Here is a 20,149-nt window from a genome sequence, read left to right on the forward strand (position 1 = left end):
AAGAAAAAACCTCTTCCACTTAAACGCGTAAGATGTCCTTGTGGAGGGTCTTTTTGCTTCTTTCAAGATATGCATACAATCAGGAGGCAGATTCAAATGTCCGTATTGCAGGACCTCAGGAGCCATGCTGTCAAGTTTAGGGAGGGAAGGTTGGGATGAAGAATTCTCCCTCCCATCTTGGACAGAAGGTCCAGAGTGCAGGGTAACATCCTGTGTGGAAGTACTGACAGATGAAGGTCCGGGTACCACCACTGCCGTGGGCAGTCCGGAGCTACCAGGAACAGGGTGGATCTGAGCAGCTTGAACACCACCTTCAGGATCATGGGCAGAGGAGGAAAGGCGTAAGCAAATGTCCCTGACCAGTCCATCAAAAGTGCATTCCCTCGTGTCCCTGGATGATGGAATCTGGACGCTAAGGAGTGGCATTTTGTGTTTACGTCGTCCGCAAAAAGGTCTATTTCCGGACGACTCCACCAATGGAAAAGGTCTGCCACCGCCTTGTCGTGTAGCACCCAGTCCAGCTGGTGTTTGAAGTGCCTGCTTAGTGAGTCTGCTTCGATATTCAGCTCGCCTGGTAGGTGCACTGTCACCACTGAGAGGTTCCGGGCGAGAAGCCAGTGCCAAATTGCCAGTGACTCCTGGGAGAGGGGGCGAGACCGGGTTCCACCCTGTTTGTTCAGGTAGAACATGGCCGTCGTGTTGTCGGTCTTGACTAGGACTGAATCTGACTATGGCAGGCTGAAAACCTTTCAGAGCCAGATGGACCGCTTGAAGCTCCTGCATATTTATGTGGTAGGACTGCTCCTTTGTCGACCACCATCCTTGTATCTGGAGGCACCCCATGTGTGCCACCCAGCCTTCTAGAGACACCTCCGTCACCACTGACTGCACAGGAAGTGGCTGGTGAAAAGGAACTCCCACCATCAGATTCCACTGCTGAGTCCACCATGAGAGGGAGGATCTCGCCGCCAGGGAGAGAGATATTCGATCTTCCCAGCGACCTGTAGACTGGTCCCACTGGTCTTCTAGAGTTTGTTGCAAAGGACGCATCCGCAGCTTGGCGTTGGGGATGAGGAAAATGCAAGACGCCATAGATTACAGTAGGGATGCTACCTGCTGGACAGTGATTCTGCACCTGGAGCAGAAGCCTGCATTTCTGTCGCATTGAGGACAGTTTCTCCGAAGGATATGCTCTTCCCACGCTTGTGTCCAGAACGGAGCCAAGGTAGTGGATGCTCGGAGTGGGATGCTGCACTGACTTGTCCCTGTTGACATGTAGGCAGAGATAGTGCAGCTTCCGCAAACTGGTCTGAAAGTCGTGTCTCACTTGCTGCGGGGATGGACCTTTCAGCAGCCAGTCGTCTAGATATGGATAGACAAAGACCTTCTTTGTGAAGAAAAGCTGCCACCACCGCCATGCACTTGGTGAAGACTCTTGATGCGGACTTGAGACCAAAGGGCAGAACCTTGTATTGATCGTGTTTGTGGACGACCACAAACCGTAGGTACTTGCGGTGATTTCTTGCAATGGCCATGTGGAAGTACGCATCTTGGAGGTCCATCTAACACATCCAAATGTCTACTTGTATATGTGGACATATTTGGTGAAGGGCCAACATGCGAAACTTCTCCTCGACTATGAACTAGTTAAGAAGTCGAAGGTCCAGTATTGGTCAAAACTTGTCCTCCTGATATTTTTTGGGGACAAGAAAATATCTGGAGTAAACTCCTCTTCCTCTTTGAGAGGGTGGAACCTCTATCGCCTGCTTCTGAAGAAGAGTTCTCACCTCTTTTCGAAGCAGTAGTAACTGTTGAGGTTCGAGACTTTCAGCGGTATGTCCTTTGGACACGCACGGAAACGTAGTGCGTATCTATTCCTCAGTATATTCAGCACCCAAAGATCTTTTGTGATACTGACCCATTCTGCCAGATGTTGAGACTCACTTCCTCCCACTGTAGTGGGCAACGGTGGCAGAGGAAGACTGTTCAGGATTTTCCTCCTCTCACCGTGGTAGAGGACTGCTGTTGGTGACCACATCTACCTCTGTTAGACTTTCCCCCTCCAAACTGAGGTTTCCCCTGGTTTTTGCCTTGGGACCACTGAGGAGTTTGAACCCTCGGTTGAGGCCCCTTGCGTTGGTTGGATTTGTAGCGGCGTTTGTATTCCTTCTTTAACTCCAACCACACTGCTTTGACAGTGTCCAACTCAGTTTTCATCCTAGTCATCTCTTCCTCGGCGTGTGCGCCGAAGAGAGAAGAGCCGGAGAAAGGAAGGTTCAGGTTCCTCTACTGAGCATCGGGTTTTAGTCCCGTTAGCCTTAACCAGGCTGACCTCCTGGTGCATTCTCGTGCGCTGAGAGCACCTTACCATCCGCCGCTGTACTTTTGGTTCACCACTGGAGAACCCTCTGACTATCTCGTCAAAATCCTTCTGATCCTCTTTAGGGAGCTTGGTTTTGAAACGTTCCAAAGAGTCCCAGAGAGCTCTATCATAACGGCAAAAGCAACGCAGCCGCGCTGGAGACAAGAGAGGAAGCAGCAGAAGTGCAGGCCCTACTACCCCACGAGTCTTGGGATCTGCTCGCTTTGTCAGGTGGTACAGAAGACGTGGCTGACACAGCATGTGTCTTCTTGGCGGCTGCCACTATAACTGAGTCTGCAGGAGGATCCGTCCTGACAAAGACTGGATCTGAGGAAGCTGGCTTGTACTTTTTCAGGAGGCGAGCCGGCACTGCTTTTATGGTTGCTGGCGTTAGGAAAGTGTCCATGACGGGGTCCAGGATCCAAGGTACTAATAGGAGCAGTGGTAGGTCGAGATGCAGTCTCCTGGAGAAGTCTCGAAAATCACTGTAGTCGTGACTTGTGGGATCGACACCTCAATATTGAGCTTCTTTGCTCCTCTCTGCAGAACATCATAAGTGTTGATGTCATCTATGGGAGAGACCCTGGATATCGGGCTGTCCGATAAGAGTGGGGGAGTAATCCCGCCTGAAGCAGCGGGTGGAGGTAGTCGAGGAGGTAGATTGAGTTCTCCTACTCAGTCGATGTTCACTGCATCTCCGCTCCAGCGATCGATCTGACTACACGTTCTTCCTGTCTCGGAGAACACTATCCTACGTCCCTTCTCTCAGGAGATCTACTGTGCCTGCGCCTGGGAGGACTATGTCCGCCTCGTCCACCAGCCTTTGGAGAGGTGATCTATGACCAGAGCTGGCATACTCCTGCATGCGCCTTGTTGCCCCAGAGTCCCGCCAGTGGCTGAATGGCAGCTGCCATCTTGGGGACAACCGAGCAGCAGTAGGGGCCTGCTTGGACCTTGAGGGAGACTTTCGGGTATGGGCAGCCGCTTCCGGAGAGGCAGATTTAGAAGAAGCCCTTCTGGAAGAATGAGGACACTAGCACCACTGAACCATCCCTCGACCAGGCCTGTCGCGACGTCGAGCGTGCTCTCAATGTCGATGTACGCACTCCAGACGTCGGCATAGGTTCCTGCAGTCCTGCAGTCTGCTAGACGTCGAACGCCACCTCGACGGCGACCATGAGAAGCCAGCGAGTGCTCTCTCGACGTCGAACGGCGATGAAAAGCTGTCGACAGAGGTTCTGTCAGTCGACGTCGAACGTCTCCTGGATGGCAAGTCCATTGTTGCCATCGAATGCCTGTGAGCAGCCGGCGGAAGGGGCTTTCCCTAGATGCCGAACGTCGTAGAGACGACGCCGGAGACCCTTCTCGACACAGATCGTCACCGAGTTGACGGCGGAGGGGTTCTCGCTCTCAACGTCAATCGCTGATGGGACTGCGATGACCGAAGTGAGCCTGCCCTCGACCCAGAGCGTCCTGCCGACACCGGGTCTTTACGCCGACCGTCGTCCAGATGATGGCGGTGGGGTTTTGTTCCTAGACGCTGATCGCCACCAGGTTGACGACGGCAGAGGGGTGATACTCCCGTCGCCGATCGTCGCCGGGTTGACTATGGTGGAGGTTCTCTAGTCCTAGACGCCAATCGCCGCAGGATTCTTGTCAGTTGACGTCGAGTTGACAACGGCGGAGGATCCCGGATCTGCGACGTACCTTTTCTCGACTGCGAGCCCGCTGTCGATGGTCTTTTCTTAGATCAATGTCCTTCTTGAAGATCTTTTCTCAGCGCCGAGCCAGAAGCTGAGGTAGAAGGACGTGAGGACTTGTGCCTAGAAGGAGATCTAGGCCTCTTGGAGCCCTTCTTCACTAAGACCTACCTTTAGATGGTTTACCTGCCAGGCCATACAAGTGAATTCTCTCCCTTTCCTTTAAAGTTCTACTGGAAAGGGTCTAGCAGAGAGGACAGGTCTGAGAATCATGATAGTCAGGAAGACAGAATACAGACCTCGAGAGTGTTTTGGCTTTTTTCCCCACAAGAAGGGCATGGATCAAAAAGAGATTGCATTTCAAAAGCTAAAAATGCCCAAACCTGTTAAAAGACAGATTTTTACTTCTAGAGATAAAAAACGTCGAAGTAAGGAATAAAAGTTGTAAAAGTGAAGACCTTTTCTGACAGAAATCAGAAAAGAGTGGAGCTGTGTTGCCAGGATCCTTCTAGAAGGAGCCGGAAAACACAACTAATCTGTCACCCCTGAGGCATGATGGGAAGCTGAGGGTCAGGAGTGCCTTAAAGGCACGGTGTCAGTTTATTGCTATGCAGCTACAGGTTAGCTTTTCAGTCTTTTTAGACTATTTGCAATGCAGCCTGGGAGCTTTCTATGCTTTGTGTTTTATGAGAATTTCTACTGTTTTCTGAGCATTAAAACAGTTTCTAAACAAGCTGTGTTTGTTTCTCATGTTTAACGCATTTTATTCATGTATGGTGGAAATTCTTTACTGCAGCTCTGGTGTTTATTAGGCTGCAAATATATATATGTGGGGCACATGTAATAGTGTTTCCGGGGTCCCGTGCAAGGGCAGGAACATTCTAATGCTTATGACTATTGATGAGGATCACAAAGAATCAAAAGGGGGAGTGAAGAAGTAGTGCTAGAAAGCACTCAGGTGGGCGCACCCTCCTCCAGTTAATGGTATAAACAAACAACAAGGTCCACCTCTACAAGGATAAGGATCCCCTGAAAGAGAACTTCAGGATCCAGACTGGTGCCTGGAGAGATTATAAAAAGGTGAGAAATCTGCAGTTAGAGCATTCAGATGAATGGTTGTGGTGGGGTTGCAGGCAGCGAATATCGGAAATTGTTAATTTGAATAAATATTGAAGGCAATGGCATGGGCACTACCGGTAGGGTGTAATAAGGTTTGCTGAGCAGGTAACTCTTAATGTAGAAGATGTAAACCATCTTGCTCCTAGTAGATGTGGGCATTGTTAGACCTGGCATCTTTGGCACGATTTTCCCAGTCTTGGTTTCTAACTTTTTTTTACTATGTGCTGCATTTCGATTTAGGACTCTGGGCACTGTACCACTGCTGACCAGTGCTAAAGAGCAAGTGTTCCCTGTGTAGATCGCATTGGGATTGGTTCATCCACGATTGGCATATTTTACTATTAAGTCTATAGTAAAGTGCACTGTGTGCCTTTAAATCATTGCTACGAGTGAGCCTGCAGCACGGATTTTGCCACCCACAACAGTAGCCCTGCAACCAGGTCTCCGACCTGCCAATACAGTCTGTGTGCAGTTTTGAACTACCATTTTGACCTGGCAAGAGCACCCACTTGCCAGACCCAAACCTTCCCTTTTACTACATGCAACTCACCCTCTAAGGTAGGTCCCAAGCAGCCCCATGGGCAGGGTACAGTGTATATAAGAGGCGGACATGTATTCGTGTGGTCTACATGTCCTAAAAGATAAATACTGCTTATTAGGTTTTCCGCAATTGCAAGGACTCACTCCCTCGTAGGAAGACAAGGCGATTGCCTTGGCATATCACCATATTAATTTCCCCATTGGGAGCAGCAAGATATTTGGTCTCTTTTGGTAAAGGTGCTTTTTAAACTGTTTGAAAATGGCACTTTCTTTACCCTTCTGTGCCTCTGCCAGTCTGCAGAATCCATGTCTGGGTTGGCTGAAATTTGAGCTGGTGTGCATTCACTCTAGACAGTCACAAAAGGGAGCAGTGTTGTGCCTTGCATATCCGGATGGCCCATCACCAGGCTTGTGGGCCTTCCTGAGCTAGAGTGGTGGGAGGAGTGGTCAGACACCCGAATATAACTGTGCCCGTCTCATACTAAACTACGACGCACCGATCTACATGCAATATTAAGACCATTACTGTTATGGGTCAGGTTGTGGACCACCCCAGAGCTAACTGAATATAAAAATGGATTGGTTGAAGTTTTGGAACTAGACACGAGTAATAAGATTCTTTGGTTTAAACATGTTAAAAGCTGGTTAACAAAGTTGGGTTTATCCCATTTTTGGAGCCAGCCAGAATCACCGACTGTGTCCTCAAAGAAAATAGTCAAACTTTCCTTTTGGGCCTTTGTGAGCCATGATGCTGTATACGTTGGAGCACATGGCCCCATAACCGAAACATTCTTAATGGTGAAAAATGTAGCCCAGTTCGAAATGTTTCTTGATGAGATTCAGCCACCATTAGCGAAAACCTTGTACTTAAAGTATAGGTACGGTATACTAAGAACCCAGGAAACCGAGTCAAAATGGGGGAAAACCAGCAATGATAAATGTACCTTACGCACAAATAATGTAAGAGAAGACTTTTTTCACATTTTGTTTCTGTCCAAGCTATGTAGAAACTAGAAGGAAATGGATAGTGCCATTGTGCCGTAATATTGGAACAACTTCGCATAAGGAAGCTGGAAGAATATTAATTACGGACACTAGTCAAGTAATAGTGTTTGGTATCAGTAGATTCCTCTTGGCAGTAAAATTCATTAGACAAAAACTGTCACTGCCATTCTAAGCGTCTGGCTGTTATAACCCAATTTAATGCTTTTTTAAACATTTTTTTAACTATATTTATTGATGTGTGTTTTAAGCCCATTCCCGTGATTTAGCTGTGAAGGCTTAGGGATAGTATTTGGTCATGCACTAGCACTTTTTGAACTGTATATTTTTGTACACTTGTTGATAATGCGGCCATGTATATTATGTATTTTGTATATATATTATGTATTTTGTATATCTTTTATGGTGCAATTGCAACGAAATAAAGATTATTGAATTGAATACTTAACACTCTCCATCCCTCTGTAGTGTCTTGAGTCAGAGAAAAGTAGGGTCATGACCACAGCAAAAATTTTTTGCAAAGTGTGCCTACTACAAACACAGAAAGGGGTAGATAGACCTCTGAACCCCCAAAATCAGAACACTTCTGAAATGAGGACATTCGGCCAGGAAGAGCTGGACTCTGTAGGAGGGACTGCCACTCTGACCGTTGCTTAGTTGTGCTGGCCTGCTGTTCGCTGCTTCTGTCCTGGGAGTGAAAGGAATGGACTTTGCTTTGTATATCCTGTTTAAAGGGTTCTCCAAGGGCTTGAGCATGCTGGTCTCCTGTTAAGAAGTTTCAGGGCCATCAAAGACTTCACCTAACAGTTCCTGGGCTCTTCTGCTGAGAGCTCAGACTAGCCCAAGTGGTGTAAAATCCCTGTCCTGGGCCCTCGAAAATAGAATCTAGTGATCGGAGGAGAAAAATGATCATCAGAGTCTGTTTGACAGTACCGTAGTGCACTGAAGAATCAATGCAGCACCTGCTTTGTGTTCCAAGGAAAAAACAACATCGTAGCCCAAGTCCAGAGCACCATGTCAGACATCCCTGGCACCAGATCGGACTCCGTTGCAACCCCTGCTTTCAGACTGAAGTCGACACAGCACCTGCTTCACCAATGCCTCAAAACAGTGCATCTGGATTTTAGAAGCATCGTCCCTCAACTCAGTCGGACGTGGAACAGAGGTCACATGTCAGGAGATAGATGCCCAACCTCTCCCCCCTGGCAGTCAGGACCAGATGCCTCCTCACCTCCCCCCGCCTGGCAGTTAGGACCAGACGCCTCCTCACCTCCCCCCACCCGGCAGTCAGGACCAGACGCCTCCTCAGCTCCCCCCGCCCGGCAGTCAGGACCAGACGCCTACTCATCTCCCCCCTGCCTGGCAGTCAGGACCAGACGCCTCCTCACCTCCCCCCGCCCGGCAGTCAGGACCAGACGCCTCCTCACCTCCCCACCGCCCGGCAGTCAGGACCAGACGCCTCCTCACCTCCCCCTGCCTGGCAGTCAGGACCAGACACCTTCACCTCCCCCGCCTGGCAGTCAGGACCAGACGCCTCCTCACCGCTCCGCCTGGCAGTCAGGACCCAACGCCTCCTCACCTCCCCACCTTACAGTCAGTAACTGACATCACTTTGCTTTTCCAGCGCCTCACCTTCCCTACACCCGCTTGAATTTTGACACCAAATGTACTTTGTGCTATAAGAAACGCATCCATGGATTTCTATGGGCTGTAATTATTCAACCTTTGAAAAGGGATCTCTTTACTTGCGTGTGTTGGATTTTTGTAGTTAGTCTTGTTTTTTCAGAGATATATACACATATATACACACACATATATATATATATAGACCGTTTTTTTAAACTGGTGAAATCGTGTTGTAGTGTTTACACTTACTGTGCATATATGTACAAATGATTTACAGATTGCCTCAGATGAGCCGAACTGCTCATGCCAAGCTACCAAGGCTGTGAGCAGAGGTGCTTAGTTGTGTGACTCCCTTACCCTCACGAGTGAAGGTCCCTGAAAGCCAGTGCCTACCAGAGCCCCCCATTTCGAATAGTAGCAATTCATAACAGTTTACAATGAAGGCATTGTAAGTGAATTCTGAGATAGAAGCTTCAGACAGGACAACTTGGGCGTAAAAGGATATGCTCCAAAAACAGCAGAGGTAAGTAACAGTTTATAAAGGTACAGTATTGAGGCAGTAGTACAATTCAACATAAAAGGTTTACTGTACCTTGGAAATTCATGAGCAGGTTTCTTTGCCACAGGTTGAGCAGGTAACGGTACTGAAAGAATTAAGGATGAGTTTAAATACAATATAGGAAGCAATAATTCTGAAAATCACACTTTGACATCAGCAATATTATTGAACCAAATTCACACTAGAACAACTCAAAAATAGTAACATTAAGTACAGTAATTGGCACAGAACCACCAACATATGCAGTGACACATGCGCTACACACGTTGTGAAACAGATGGACACCTAATCACTTAGTTTTACAGAGCCATTAGGGATCACAGTGGGATCTGAGCCAACTCAGTCAGGAATCAGAATTTAGCACAGCCCCTGCATGACTGAACGGAGGCACTTGAATCTCCTCATGCGATCTCTAGAAACACGCAGTTCAAGAACATTCAATACATGTTCATAGGGCTTACCTCACACCTTCGAATAAACTGTCTTCTCGTCCAGTGATTGGGCTAGCCCGAGAGGACGAGCGCAGCCAGCTGACTTTCAGAACATGCTTTGTGTATGCCCAGATCTTACCAGTTTTCGGTGCACACGCTATTAGCCACAGTTACATAGCTAACACTCAACTCATGAGAAGCTAAAACGGAGGGCATTTTTCCAAGGAGGGTAAGCTTTAAGGTGCAGGTGCGCTTTGCAAATGTAGCCCTTTTATACAAGTGCATGCCAACCATGTGCTGGAGTACACAAGAGCCCTCATCCTATCTTCAGTGGTGTCGTGCCTTGCTCAGTTGGGGTGAAGCAGACAGTTGTGCGCTGCACTGGGAGAAAGCCCAAAGAATAAAACATACCATAGCAGCAGCCTGAGACATCATGCTTCTACAATTCAGAGACCATATAGCAGAGTATCCCTCTACCACCTCATATTAGTCTAATCGCGTGTCCTCTTCTGATGGGGAATAACTGGGCATACAGTGGACCTGTCGCCACACTACCCATTCATGGCCACGTAACTAACATGGAGGTGAATCTGGTCTCACTACTTGCAGCCCCCCCCCCCCCCCCCCAAACCAGTATTGCGGTGGATTTGGCTTTTTAATACCCCTTATTCACAGCCCTTGTACCAGTATCCTCATTTGCCGAATGCTTTCCGCTCGTAGTCCCCTTTGTTAGATCCTCTCCAAGTTGGACTTCCCAAACTTAAATTTTTTTATCTCAATAAATTTCTTCTTGCTCCAGAATGGAGGACCGAAATATTTGCAGTTACATAGTGCCACAGCAGACAAACCAAACTACAACAGGTGAATACATCGAATATACCTAGTGCAAAAACCTGCATTGTATTACTCTATTGAATAATTTAAAATCCTAATAAAAATATTTGAACAATCAAGTACAGTACTTGGGTATTCATAAATCATACCAAGTAACTCTTGCATTTGAATACAGGATACACAAGAGGTAGCTATTTGAGGAAAACTAGTCAAATTAGTTAATGTACATTTGAAGAAAAGAGACAAATCAAGTCTGCCCCTCCACGATTAATTTCTGAAGATAACATTTGGGGTTGTATTTTATGACACATACTATGACTAGTTTTAGACTGCACAAAAAAGCAACTATTAATTGATGTAGAGCATGGGAGAGAAGGGCTCCCAGAAGATGAAAACAGGGTCTAGCTTTTCATTTCAAATTGAACAGATTATAGGTGACATTTTTAAGATCTACTTTAGAAGTTGTGGGTGGATTAAAAGGAAATCTTTCTACACTATTCACAACTAGCATCTGCAGTTGGAGAACTCCAAGCCTTGGAATAAGGAGTGGGGAATGGTATCCATCCAGGCATAATATCTGTGGCAAGCAGATTTAAATTTAGTGGGGTACTTCAATTTGGGGCTGATCAGCATGGCGGTCAGTTGGGTTCTATATATGGATCACATCAACGGATTCTGAAATCAGTTTTATAAAATAGATTTATTGAAAATCCAAGAATGTGAAAATCCTCCAATTGAATCATATGCTAATTTACTTGAGGTTTAAGAGCATGAAAAGTGCTTTTGCCGCTTAATTTGGTATTAAATGGTCTCCACAGTAGGATTGTCACAGATTTTGTCATATCCACTCCCTTTTCTTCACCACAACTCTAGGTGCTCTTCACTACATATCCAGCATCAGTCTCCACCATACTATAGAAGGATTTCCCCTCATTCTATGCCATGACTATTGTGCAGCGGTCAATGTCTAACCCTGCCCATCTTCAAGGTTAAATGTGTGCGTTTGGACAACTACAATGCAGCCCAATATGTGAAAGGCAGTTACAGTCAGCTGCTACACTATGAAAGAACTGCAGGCCAAGATTACTCTGAAAAGTCACCACTTTGTTTCCAGTGTAGTTATCTAGTAGAGCTACAGTTTGGTTAACATACATCACATCTCTATTCCACATTTTGCACAGGAGATAATTAAAAATCAATCAACTTATGGAATAAAGGGTAAGCATAGTCTGCTTATAGCTTAACGTTTATACAGAACTCCTTTACCCTCCTAGACCACATATGCGACAGGTAGCGCTTCAAGGACATACCTACCCTAGTAAAGAGGTGTCAGCAATACCTCTAGGAGCAGTATGATGGAGGAAACTCTAATCAAGACTGTTTCCTCCAGCTATCAGTGAAGGCTTTGGAGCAATGGAAAGATGTGCTAGTAACTTCTGGGCAAAAGTCCTGACCCAAAAAGGCCTGTTCAACACCGGTACTATTTTTAAAACATTAGCTCTATTGAGAATGTTATCCTGGGGGGGCCATGTTCAGGTGCACAGGCTACCTTTGGACTCTGTTTTACTTTACTGATCATACTGATCACAAATTATCAAATGAACAGAGGTGCCGATAAAATACAGCAAACTTTTAATGAAATACTGGATCCAATAATTGTCTATGGGCACACCTGGGAAACAGTTGCCGGATGCCCCAAAGAAACGTTTTTCATTGGAGAACTGCCGGAAAACATTAGCCTAAAATGAGTCCCACTCAAGCCAAGCTATTGTAGGGTTCAAAGAACATCCATGTACAGTCAACTGCTATCCAAACAGCACAGCAGTCAGAGAAAAGTTAGAGACAACTGATCTCAGTACTTTGAATTGGGTAATTTATCAGTAGGTCAGCTACCCGGATAGTGCTCTGCAGTTCAAAAATCCAAATCCATATGAATAATTCTACCAGTTGCAGTCAATAGCCCACCCTCTACTCAAGGCTTCACCAGTACCACATATCCGGTCTCCTGTTGGGTGGAGACCAAATACAATCACAATACCTCCTGTTCCAATAAAAAGTTTTGAAATCGTGAAATCTGAGAGCCAACAGAACCGCACCCTCGCCTAACACGAAGGCTGTACATGTAGGAGAATCAGTCTCTTCAGAAGTAGAAAGTAAAAAAGCGGCCACAAATTCAGGAGTGAATTTGTTGAGGCAGCAAATTTGCAGATCCTGGGTAATCAGTTTCTAGGAGTTAGTCACGGCCATGGGCACAATCAAACTTGCCAACATTTCTTATTCCAATCTCTGCCCTACCGCCCCCTTCATTTCTATCACACAACTCTTTACCAAGGAAATCACTTGCACAGGTGGATTAAGTTAGGACTATTACCAAGCAGTCACTGAAAATAATTCTTACGATCTCCTGGAGACTCATTGGCCAATTAAGCTATGACATGATGCCTGTGGTCAGGATCTCATGGTTGTAGCCAAAATTGTAGGAATCCAATTCTTGTAGATGTTGTACTTTATAAGGGGCTTTATTGAGAGCAGGAGTGTAGCAGAGAACAGGTCTGAAGAGCACAGGAGATCAGCACCAACTGATCCCCACGTTCCTTTTGATTACATCAATGCATTCAACATTCCAATCCAGCCCATGGGGCATGGACTTATATTACACATAACAAAACATCTGTAATATGCTGAACATCGCAGTACCAGCATCAAGAGGGCACTTAGACACTTAAATACCTTAACTTGTCAAAAGTAATTGAATATGAGCAATGGAAAATAGGTATACCCCTAACAGCAAAATTGAATATATTGAATACCTCCGTCAAGAGTCCATATGTTCGACAAACCAGCCCTGTTCTTGGAGTCTAAAACTCACCAAGCAAAGACAGGAACAGGTCCTAAAAGGTTTCTGAAGTGGACAGAGGTTCAATAATTGGTTGGGACGCACAAGTAGAAAGAATAAGAAACAATTAGTAAAACCACGATGTTTCCTGAAAATGACAAGTTCACTGACCACTTTTTTTTACCAATTCAAGTAAAATGTTGGATTAATTAAAATTACAATATAAAAAACAGGGATGGGTAAAGTGATTTAAAACAGTCAAACTTTTTGGCATATAGCAGCGGTGAGATCTCAAAGTTCGTAATATAGTGTCCTGGCTAGAGAATTCCCGTCCTATTTTTTGCAAATGAGCAAAAGACGGCTTAGCATGCATGAGGAGTTTAGCAATTAGCTCAGAGACTCCAACAGTTCATGTTGTGCTGTAGAGAAAGTCCTTAGTACAATAGAGACCCGTGCAAGTGGTGATTAAGGTACGAGAAAGCCAGGAATTGAGCTCCAGTACAGTACAGCGATTGAGGACGGTACTCTGCCCTGTACCCCTGGTAGGATACTTTCTTTAATGCCTGGTCAGCTTCCCTTAGATATTTTCCTTTTCGGGATATTGCTAGTGTAGGAAGGTGGATACCGGACTATGGTTACCCCAGATTTTTTGCCTGGTTTAGCTGGTTTTCGACTTAGTTGGCCTGGATTCCTGCTAATCAGGGCCCCAGGCTATCTGCTCTCTATAAAATGGACTCCATGTACCTACCTAATTGGATTTGGGTCACTCTTATGCGCCCCTGTACAGTGTACTAAAGGTACCCAGGGCATAGGTGCACACAAGGCCTACCAGTGGCTGCAGCATATCTTAAGCCACCCCTGGCTGGCCATCCAAACTGACACAACTGGCTGGCTGATCACTCAGCGGGGCAAGGTCGTGTAATCACCCCTTGCTTAGATATAGTATACCCATGTCTAACCTTATATCTAGACACATATACACCTATAAGTCACTCCTATGGCAGGCCTTAACAATCCTGAAGGCAGAGTGCTTGGTTTTATGTGAGATGGTGCTCTAGCATGAACTGAGCCTGTCTGCAGCTTTCGGAACCATGTACTTATAGCGGTTCCAGGATAATGCCATACCATATACTCTTGAGTGCATTATGAACCTCACGGTTAAATGCAATATTTGGTTTGGCTTTATCAAAACAGGTCGTGTAAAGTGTCAGGAAGTGTCACGCTTAGGAATACCAATTCTGGCGACGGGGGTAGAATTCCACCCTTCTAGAGGGAGAAGACATGTTACTTCTATTAATCCCGGTTAAAGTTATCCAGAGCCTCAGCATAACAAAATGGATGCTGCTGCCACAGACAAGAGTCAGACCTCCTGCTGCTAATAACCTTCCAGCGAGGGAGGCTTGGACAATAGGTTTCCTGTCACAGGGAGGTGCTCGCACCACCCCAGACAGGCTATAGTGTATTGATGCAGGGAGGGCTGAATGAAAGGAGACTGCCTGGGGCACACAAGGTGTCCCATGCGTAGGCCATTTCAAACCGGTGCTGGGGCACTCCAGCCCCAGCGCGAAACTGGACAAAGGGAAAGGGTGTACCCACCCCCTTCCTGGGTTCCCCCCATAGGAGGGACCTAGCAGGAAATCCAGCCCCTAGATATAGGTAGGAGCTGAGTCCCAAGACTTTAGATAATCCCGACTGAAACGGATACGAAACTCTGGACCCTTCGACATCCTACTTGACGTAGAAGACTGAAGAATCTCCCTTGTGGTCAAGGAGCGACCACCCTGTGCAAGCAGGCACCATCAATCGCCCAACGGTTTGCTTTATCGTTGCTCCCGCCGGAACTTGAACACAGAGCCCGACAAGAACCGGACTTCCAGACATCCAACAGCCAGACTCACAGCCACAGCAAAGCTGAGACCCGTGGAGGAGACTAGAGACGTGGGACCGGCCATCTTGGAAAGCCAGCGAATCGCTTTCGGTGCAGCTTCGAGGCACCCTCAAAATTGTGCATTAGACATTGAGAAGCCCCATCTCCGAGCACCAACTGCACCGAAGATCACCTCTCCACACAGAGTGCTGCGTGGGGCCCTTCTGCATTTTCCTGCTCGACGAGTCTGTCCTGTCACTTGCCCGTAGGCTAGTGGCCTCTGTGACGACAAAACTTGAAATTCCAACGCTGGTCTGGTTGCTCCAGACTGGCCCTTGCTCCCCTGAAAAGGAGCAGCCCATCAGACCTTGCTGGTCTGACCCAGACGCCATCTTAGATTCCTGCGTGGGTTGCATTTGCCAAGGCCTGTTTATTCCGAATCGAGAACCAACACCGCCAACAGCGAGAGCCTTCGTGGGACAGTCCCTGCCCAGCTCCTGGTGGTCGTCGACACCTCCTGGTCGGCGTGGCAGCGGAGACAAACTTTTTTTTATTTATTTTTTATTTATAAAAGACCTTTATTGTACTCATCCGCAAGAACATAGCATCTGGCCTACAACCCTAAGAGGGCCGGCCGCAAAGATTTCAAGTGCATGGCAATCTAATCACGATAACAGCCCTTCAGCCGAAAACCAAAGGTCCGGCGGCGTATCTTGCATAAGTTATATATCCATATCTTGCAGGTCCAATTCGGAGGATAGTATCAGTCTTGGTTTTTCACTTGCTATAAACAAACATAGAAGTAAACATAGAAGTAAACATTACAGCCCCCCCCCCACCCCCCCATAACAATCCCGGGAACCAAGCAGGTCCGCATCCACTACCAAATAGAGCAGAGAACAACAAGAGCATGCAGTCATTGACTTTAGATCCGCATGCAGCCAAGGGATTGGTTTCTTACTGTAAGGTAAGCTACATAATACCAGTTCAGGCAGGCAGCACCAGTATACATTAGATGGCAAAGGGCAAGACACCATTAAATCCAGGTTACCGGTGCTGTGCCACCCACCAGCAGGCTCATTAGCAGGACTATCAACATTAATGCAGAAAACAGTGCTCACATCAACCACGACAGGTAATCGTTGGCCAAGCATTACAGAGACAAACAGTGCAGCTCATTCATCAGTGAGTTTGGACAGCATATATACATTATAAGGGCCCTAAATATCTCTTGGGCACGAGAAAGTGGGGAGCTCCTCATAGTAGCATGTCAGCTGATCACGGCAATACGCCAATTCCTGCAACCTGGTTGTAGCATCTGGCGCCAGTCTTCTACCCTAACAAATCGCCACTCTGCGCTTGGCAAGTTGCAACGCTAAAATCACCAATCTTCTCACTCCCGCCTACACTCCAGAGACAATACCAAGCAGAGACACTCGCGGATGATTAGCAATGGTCACTGACTTCATTTCAGACAATGCCACCGTTACATCCATCCAAAACGCGAATGCACGTGCGCACCCCCAGGCTAAATGCATAGTCAGCCCCATCCAGACCACATCGTAAACAGACATCAGAGTCAGAGACCATATTTAGCCAGTTGTGCCAGCGTGTAGTACCATTGCTGTAAGATTTTGTAGTGTAAGAGTCTAAAATTACCGTTAGCTGCGAAATTACCAGTCATAGCACAGCATTCGGACCATTCATCATCCGTCAGCAGTTCCGGCAAATAGGCATCCCAACGAGCTCTCGCAGTAACATCCATATCCCCCTCGTCCTCCTGCGCCGCTCGGTACAGGCGCGACACCAACTTTACACGAGTAGTCTTAGTATACATCAACTGTAATGCGCCAAGCACTGGTGGTTCCGAAGGGAAAGATGGGTACAGATCGCGCACTGCAGCACGCAGCCTGACATATGTAAATGTAGCCATGGTGCCGTTAGTCACATGGCCCAACAAGCATTGCAACGCAATAAATTTGCCATCCGGAAATGCATCTCCCATGGTTTGTACCCCGGCACTCTGCAACAGCTGAAGTGCCCCCCACCTCACTTGTTACAGATATAGCAGCATGATGCAGTAAAGGCATGGCTGGAGCGTACAGCGGCAGTCCGTTCGCCCGTCTCACTAGGTCCCGCCAGGCTTTAGCAGTACATTGTACCGTGTCCACTTCGCCCATCTCATACCGAATGCGGGTTCACTATCATCGCCTTTAAGGGCAGCGGATATATTGCTCCTGCCTCAATCGCTACATGAGGGGTATACGGCGGTGCCGAAATCCAATAAGAAGCAAAATGAGCCTGAGCACACAGATAGTAAAGACGCATGTCTGGCACAGCAAATCCACCCAGCTCATAGGGCTTGGTCAGAGTGTCCCACTTCACGCACGGTTTCTTATCCCCCCAGGTCAGAGTGATTAGCAAGGATTGAAGCGGAGCAAAAAATGAGATGTCAGGGTGAGAGGAACATTAACAAAACACAGAAACTTAGGCAGCACCACCATTTTGATCAGGGCAACCCGGTCAGCAAACGAAAGTGGCAAGCACGTCCAGCGAGTCACCTGGTCCTCCAGTTTCGAAATCGCCACTCCATAATTAGCTTGTATCATTTCTTGAGGGTCTCTGTGCACCCAGATACCGAACAGGCTCTGTAGCCTATGCCAAGGGAAATCCAACTGAAATGGTCGCGTGACCTCTCACAGAGGCAACAGTATGGATTTATCCCAATTAATCAAGAGACCAGAGAAGCGTTCGAAACTTATATACTCCCGAATTACCCCTTCCAGGTACCTATCGGGCTCCCTCACATACAAAACCATTTCATCAGCATACATGGAAACCGCGAGTGACCGGAGATGAAAACGTAAGGCTGCAGTCGCATGTCTTTGTCTCAGAATACAGGCCAGAGGTTCTAACACGATGGCAAATAATAAGAGCGAGAGTGGGCGACACCCGACCATTAACCCTCTCCCGAGCAATCGGATCAGTGTAAAGTAGAGTGACCCAGGACGTGAAGACAAAAGGCACCCCCATACGATGTAATACCGCTATCATATTTCCAAGCAACCGAATCAAACGCTTTGGCAGCGTCCAGTAGAACCGCTACCGCAGCAAGTTCTGGCTTAAGTAGATGGAGAACCGCGAATAAAGCTCTCCGGTTGTGTCGTGGAGCGGAGGAGGACAAAGCCAGATTAGTCCGGCAGTACCATAACGGGCAATAACAGGGGTAGGCGCGTTGCGAACACTTTGGCGAGTATCTTCACATAGCTATTCATCAAGGACAAGGGGCGATAGGACAGGGGGCGATAGGACTCACATTGGTCCTGTGGTTTACCTGGCTTCGGGAGTGCCACAAGGGCTTCACGCATTGATTCTGGAAGCTGCCCCCGATCGAAGGCCTCCTCCAATACAGTCGCCAGATGAGGCAAAAGTAAGTTAACATTCTTTATAAAATTCAGACGGCAAGCCGTAAGTGCCTGCCGCCCTACCATTAGGCAAGGTCGCAATTGCGTCCCTAAGTTCCCCTTCCGTAATGTGATGCATTAAAAAATCCTGTTGCCCCTTCGACAGCCAAACCAACCCTATGTCTTCCAAATATCGCGCTATCTCACCCTTCTCAGCCGTCTCCTTGTGCTCATACATTCGCTCATAATACTGCGCAAAACAAGTCTATATACCGTCCGCATCCGTCACCACTCTATCCCCATCCTTAAGTTATTGTACTCCGCAGTGCCTGGCCCAGGGTTCCTTGATTCTATCTGCTAAGCCACGCCCTGGACGACCTCCTTCGCCATAATACCGTGCCCTAGGAAAAGTATTTGACCTGATCCGCTAATTCGTTATATTCGGTAACTTTTGAGCGTATCTCAGCCAAAAGAGAATCCACCGGCTTGAGCTCATACTGCCGTTCTAGGCCTAACAACTCCCTTTCCAGTTTACCCATGGAAGTCCTTAGCGATTTGAGCACACCAGCCTGCAAACCAATACACGTGCCGCGCACCGTCACCTTGAAGGCCTCCCAAACAGTGCATCAGTCATCTACAGAGCCAACATTCCCAAGGAATTAGTCCTCAATTTGTTCCCTCAAACTCTCACGTAACACCTGGTCCGACAAGGCTTCAGGAGGCAGTCGCCACGAAAAGGGTTCTGGCGCATGTGACGGCAACCACATCTCCACAAGCACAGGCGCATGATCAGACAGCATGCGAGGAAGACTTTCAGCCTTCATCACCCATCCACTAACATCGTCACAAGCCAATAATCCAAACGTGAGCAGGTATCATGCGCAGACGTGTAGCAGGTACCCTCTTTCGCACCCGGATGTTTAAGACGCCACACATCCACTAGTCCTAATCCATGCATACCATCCCGCACTGCCCCAACCGCTCTTTTAGCTGTGTATTGCCGGTCATCCTTCTTATCCAATTCACTATCCAGCGTCACATTCAAATCCCCGCCACATACAATCGCAGAGGTAGAGCATACACTTTGTTCCATAAAGTGACATAAAACTCAGGGTCATCAATATTCGGACCATACACATTTACCATCGTGACTAGCGTGCCACATAGCTTGCCATGTAAGATGATCTAGCGACCTTCTTGGTCTACATCCTCCTGGATAGTCACAAAAGGAATGTTCTTCTTAATCAGTATCATGACTTCATGAGCATATGAGGAATATGCCGTTGCCAATCTCGTCCCCGCCCACAGTCCGGCCACTGTCTCCGCTGCCCGTCCCCTAAGGTGTGTCTCCTGCAAGAAGACTACTTGCACTCCATGCCTGTTTAGATACGCCAGCATCTGCCTGGTCTTTTGTGGCCTGTTTAATCCCCACACATTCCAGGTGATCCAAGAAACTTTCCCACCCTTATCCATATGACCCACCGGTACGTACAACCTGATATATAGCTAACCAATTCCCCTCCCAACTCCAAAAGCTGAGTTCACAAAAACATGCCAAGTTGTTGCATCTGGGGAGCCCCCTAAGTATCAAACAGTATGTCAGCCAAGAGTCCCGGATCCCACAGTCCACCCACGTAGTCTCCCCACCCATTGTAGCGCTCTCTACCTGCCATACCTTCCCCTTAGCCCCCCCTAAGTTCTATTCTCAAAACAAACCTAAAAATCCCCACCCTATCCTTTCATCCCCCCTTCCCACTTTAGCTCCCCCAACCTGCCAAGGCTGTCCCCCCCCCCCCCCAAAGACCCCCCGCCCAACCCAACCGCTAGGAAATTTTGGGGAATTCCCATATGTGGGGGCAAAGAGGCGCA

The 20,149-nt window shown here is 47.5% G+C and overlaps 1 protein-coding gene across 1 annotated transcript in view; it reads right to left on the reverse strand.

Annotated features, from left to right (window-relative positions):
- The window catches only part of LOC147709301 (serine/threonine-protein kinase Nek2-like), a 232,239-nt gene that overhangs the window by 21,211 nt on the left and 190,879 nt on the right, over positions 1-20,149 (reverse strand). The window contains exon 7 of the mRNA XM_086925457.1: positions 8,942-8,993. Within this exon, the coding sequence (XP_086781583.1) occupies positions 8,942-8,993 (52 nt within the window). The remainder of the gene's footprint in view (positions 1-8,941; positions 8,994-20,149) is intronic.

This window comes from Lissotriton vulgaris, chromosome 6 (genome assembly GCF_964263255.1).
Source record: "Lissotriton vulgaris chromosome 6, aLisVul1.2, whole genome shotgun sequence".
NCBI classification, from domain to species: domain Eukaryota; kingdom Metazoa; phylum Chordata; class Amphibia; order Caudata; family Salamandridae; genus Lissotriton; species Lissotriton vulgaris.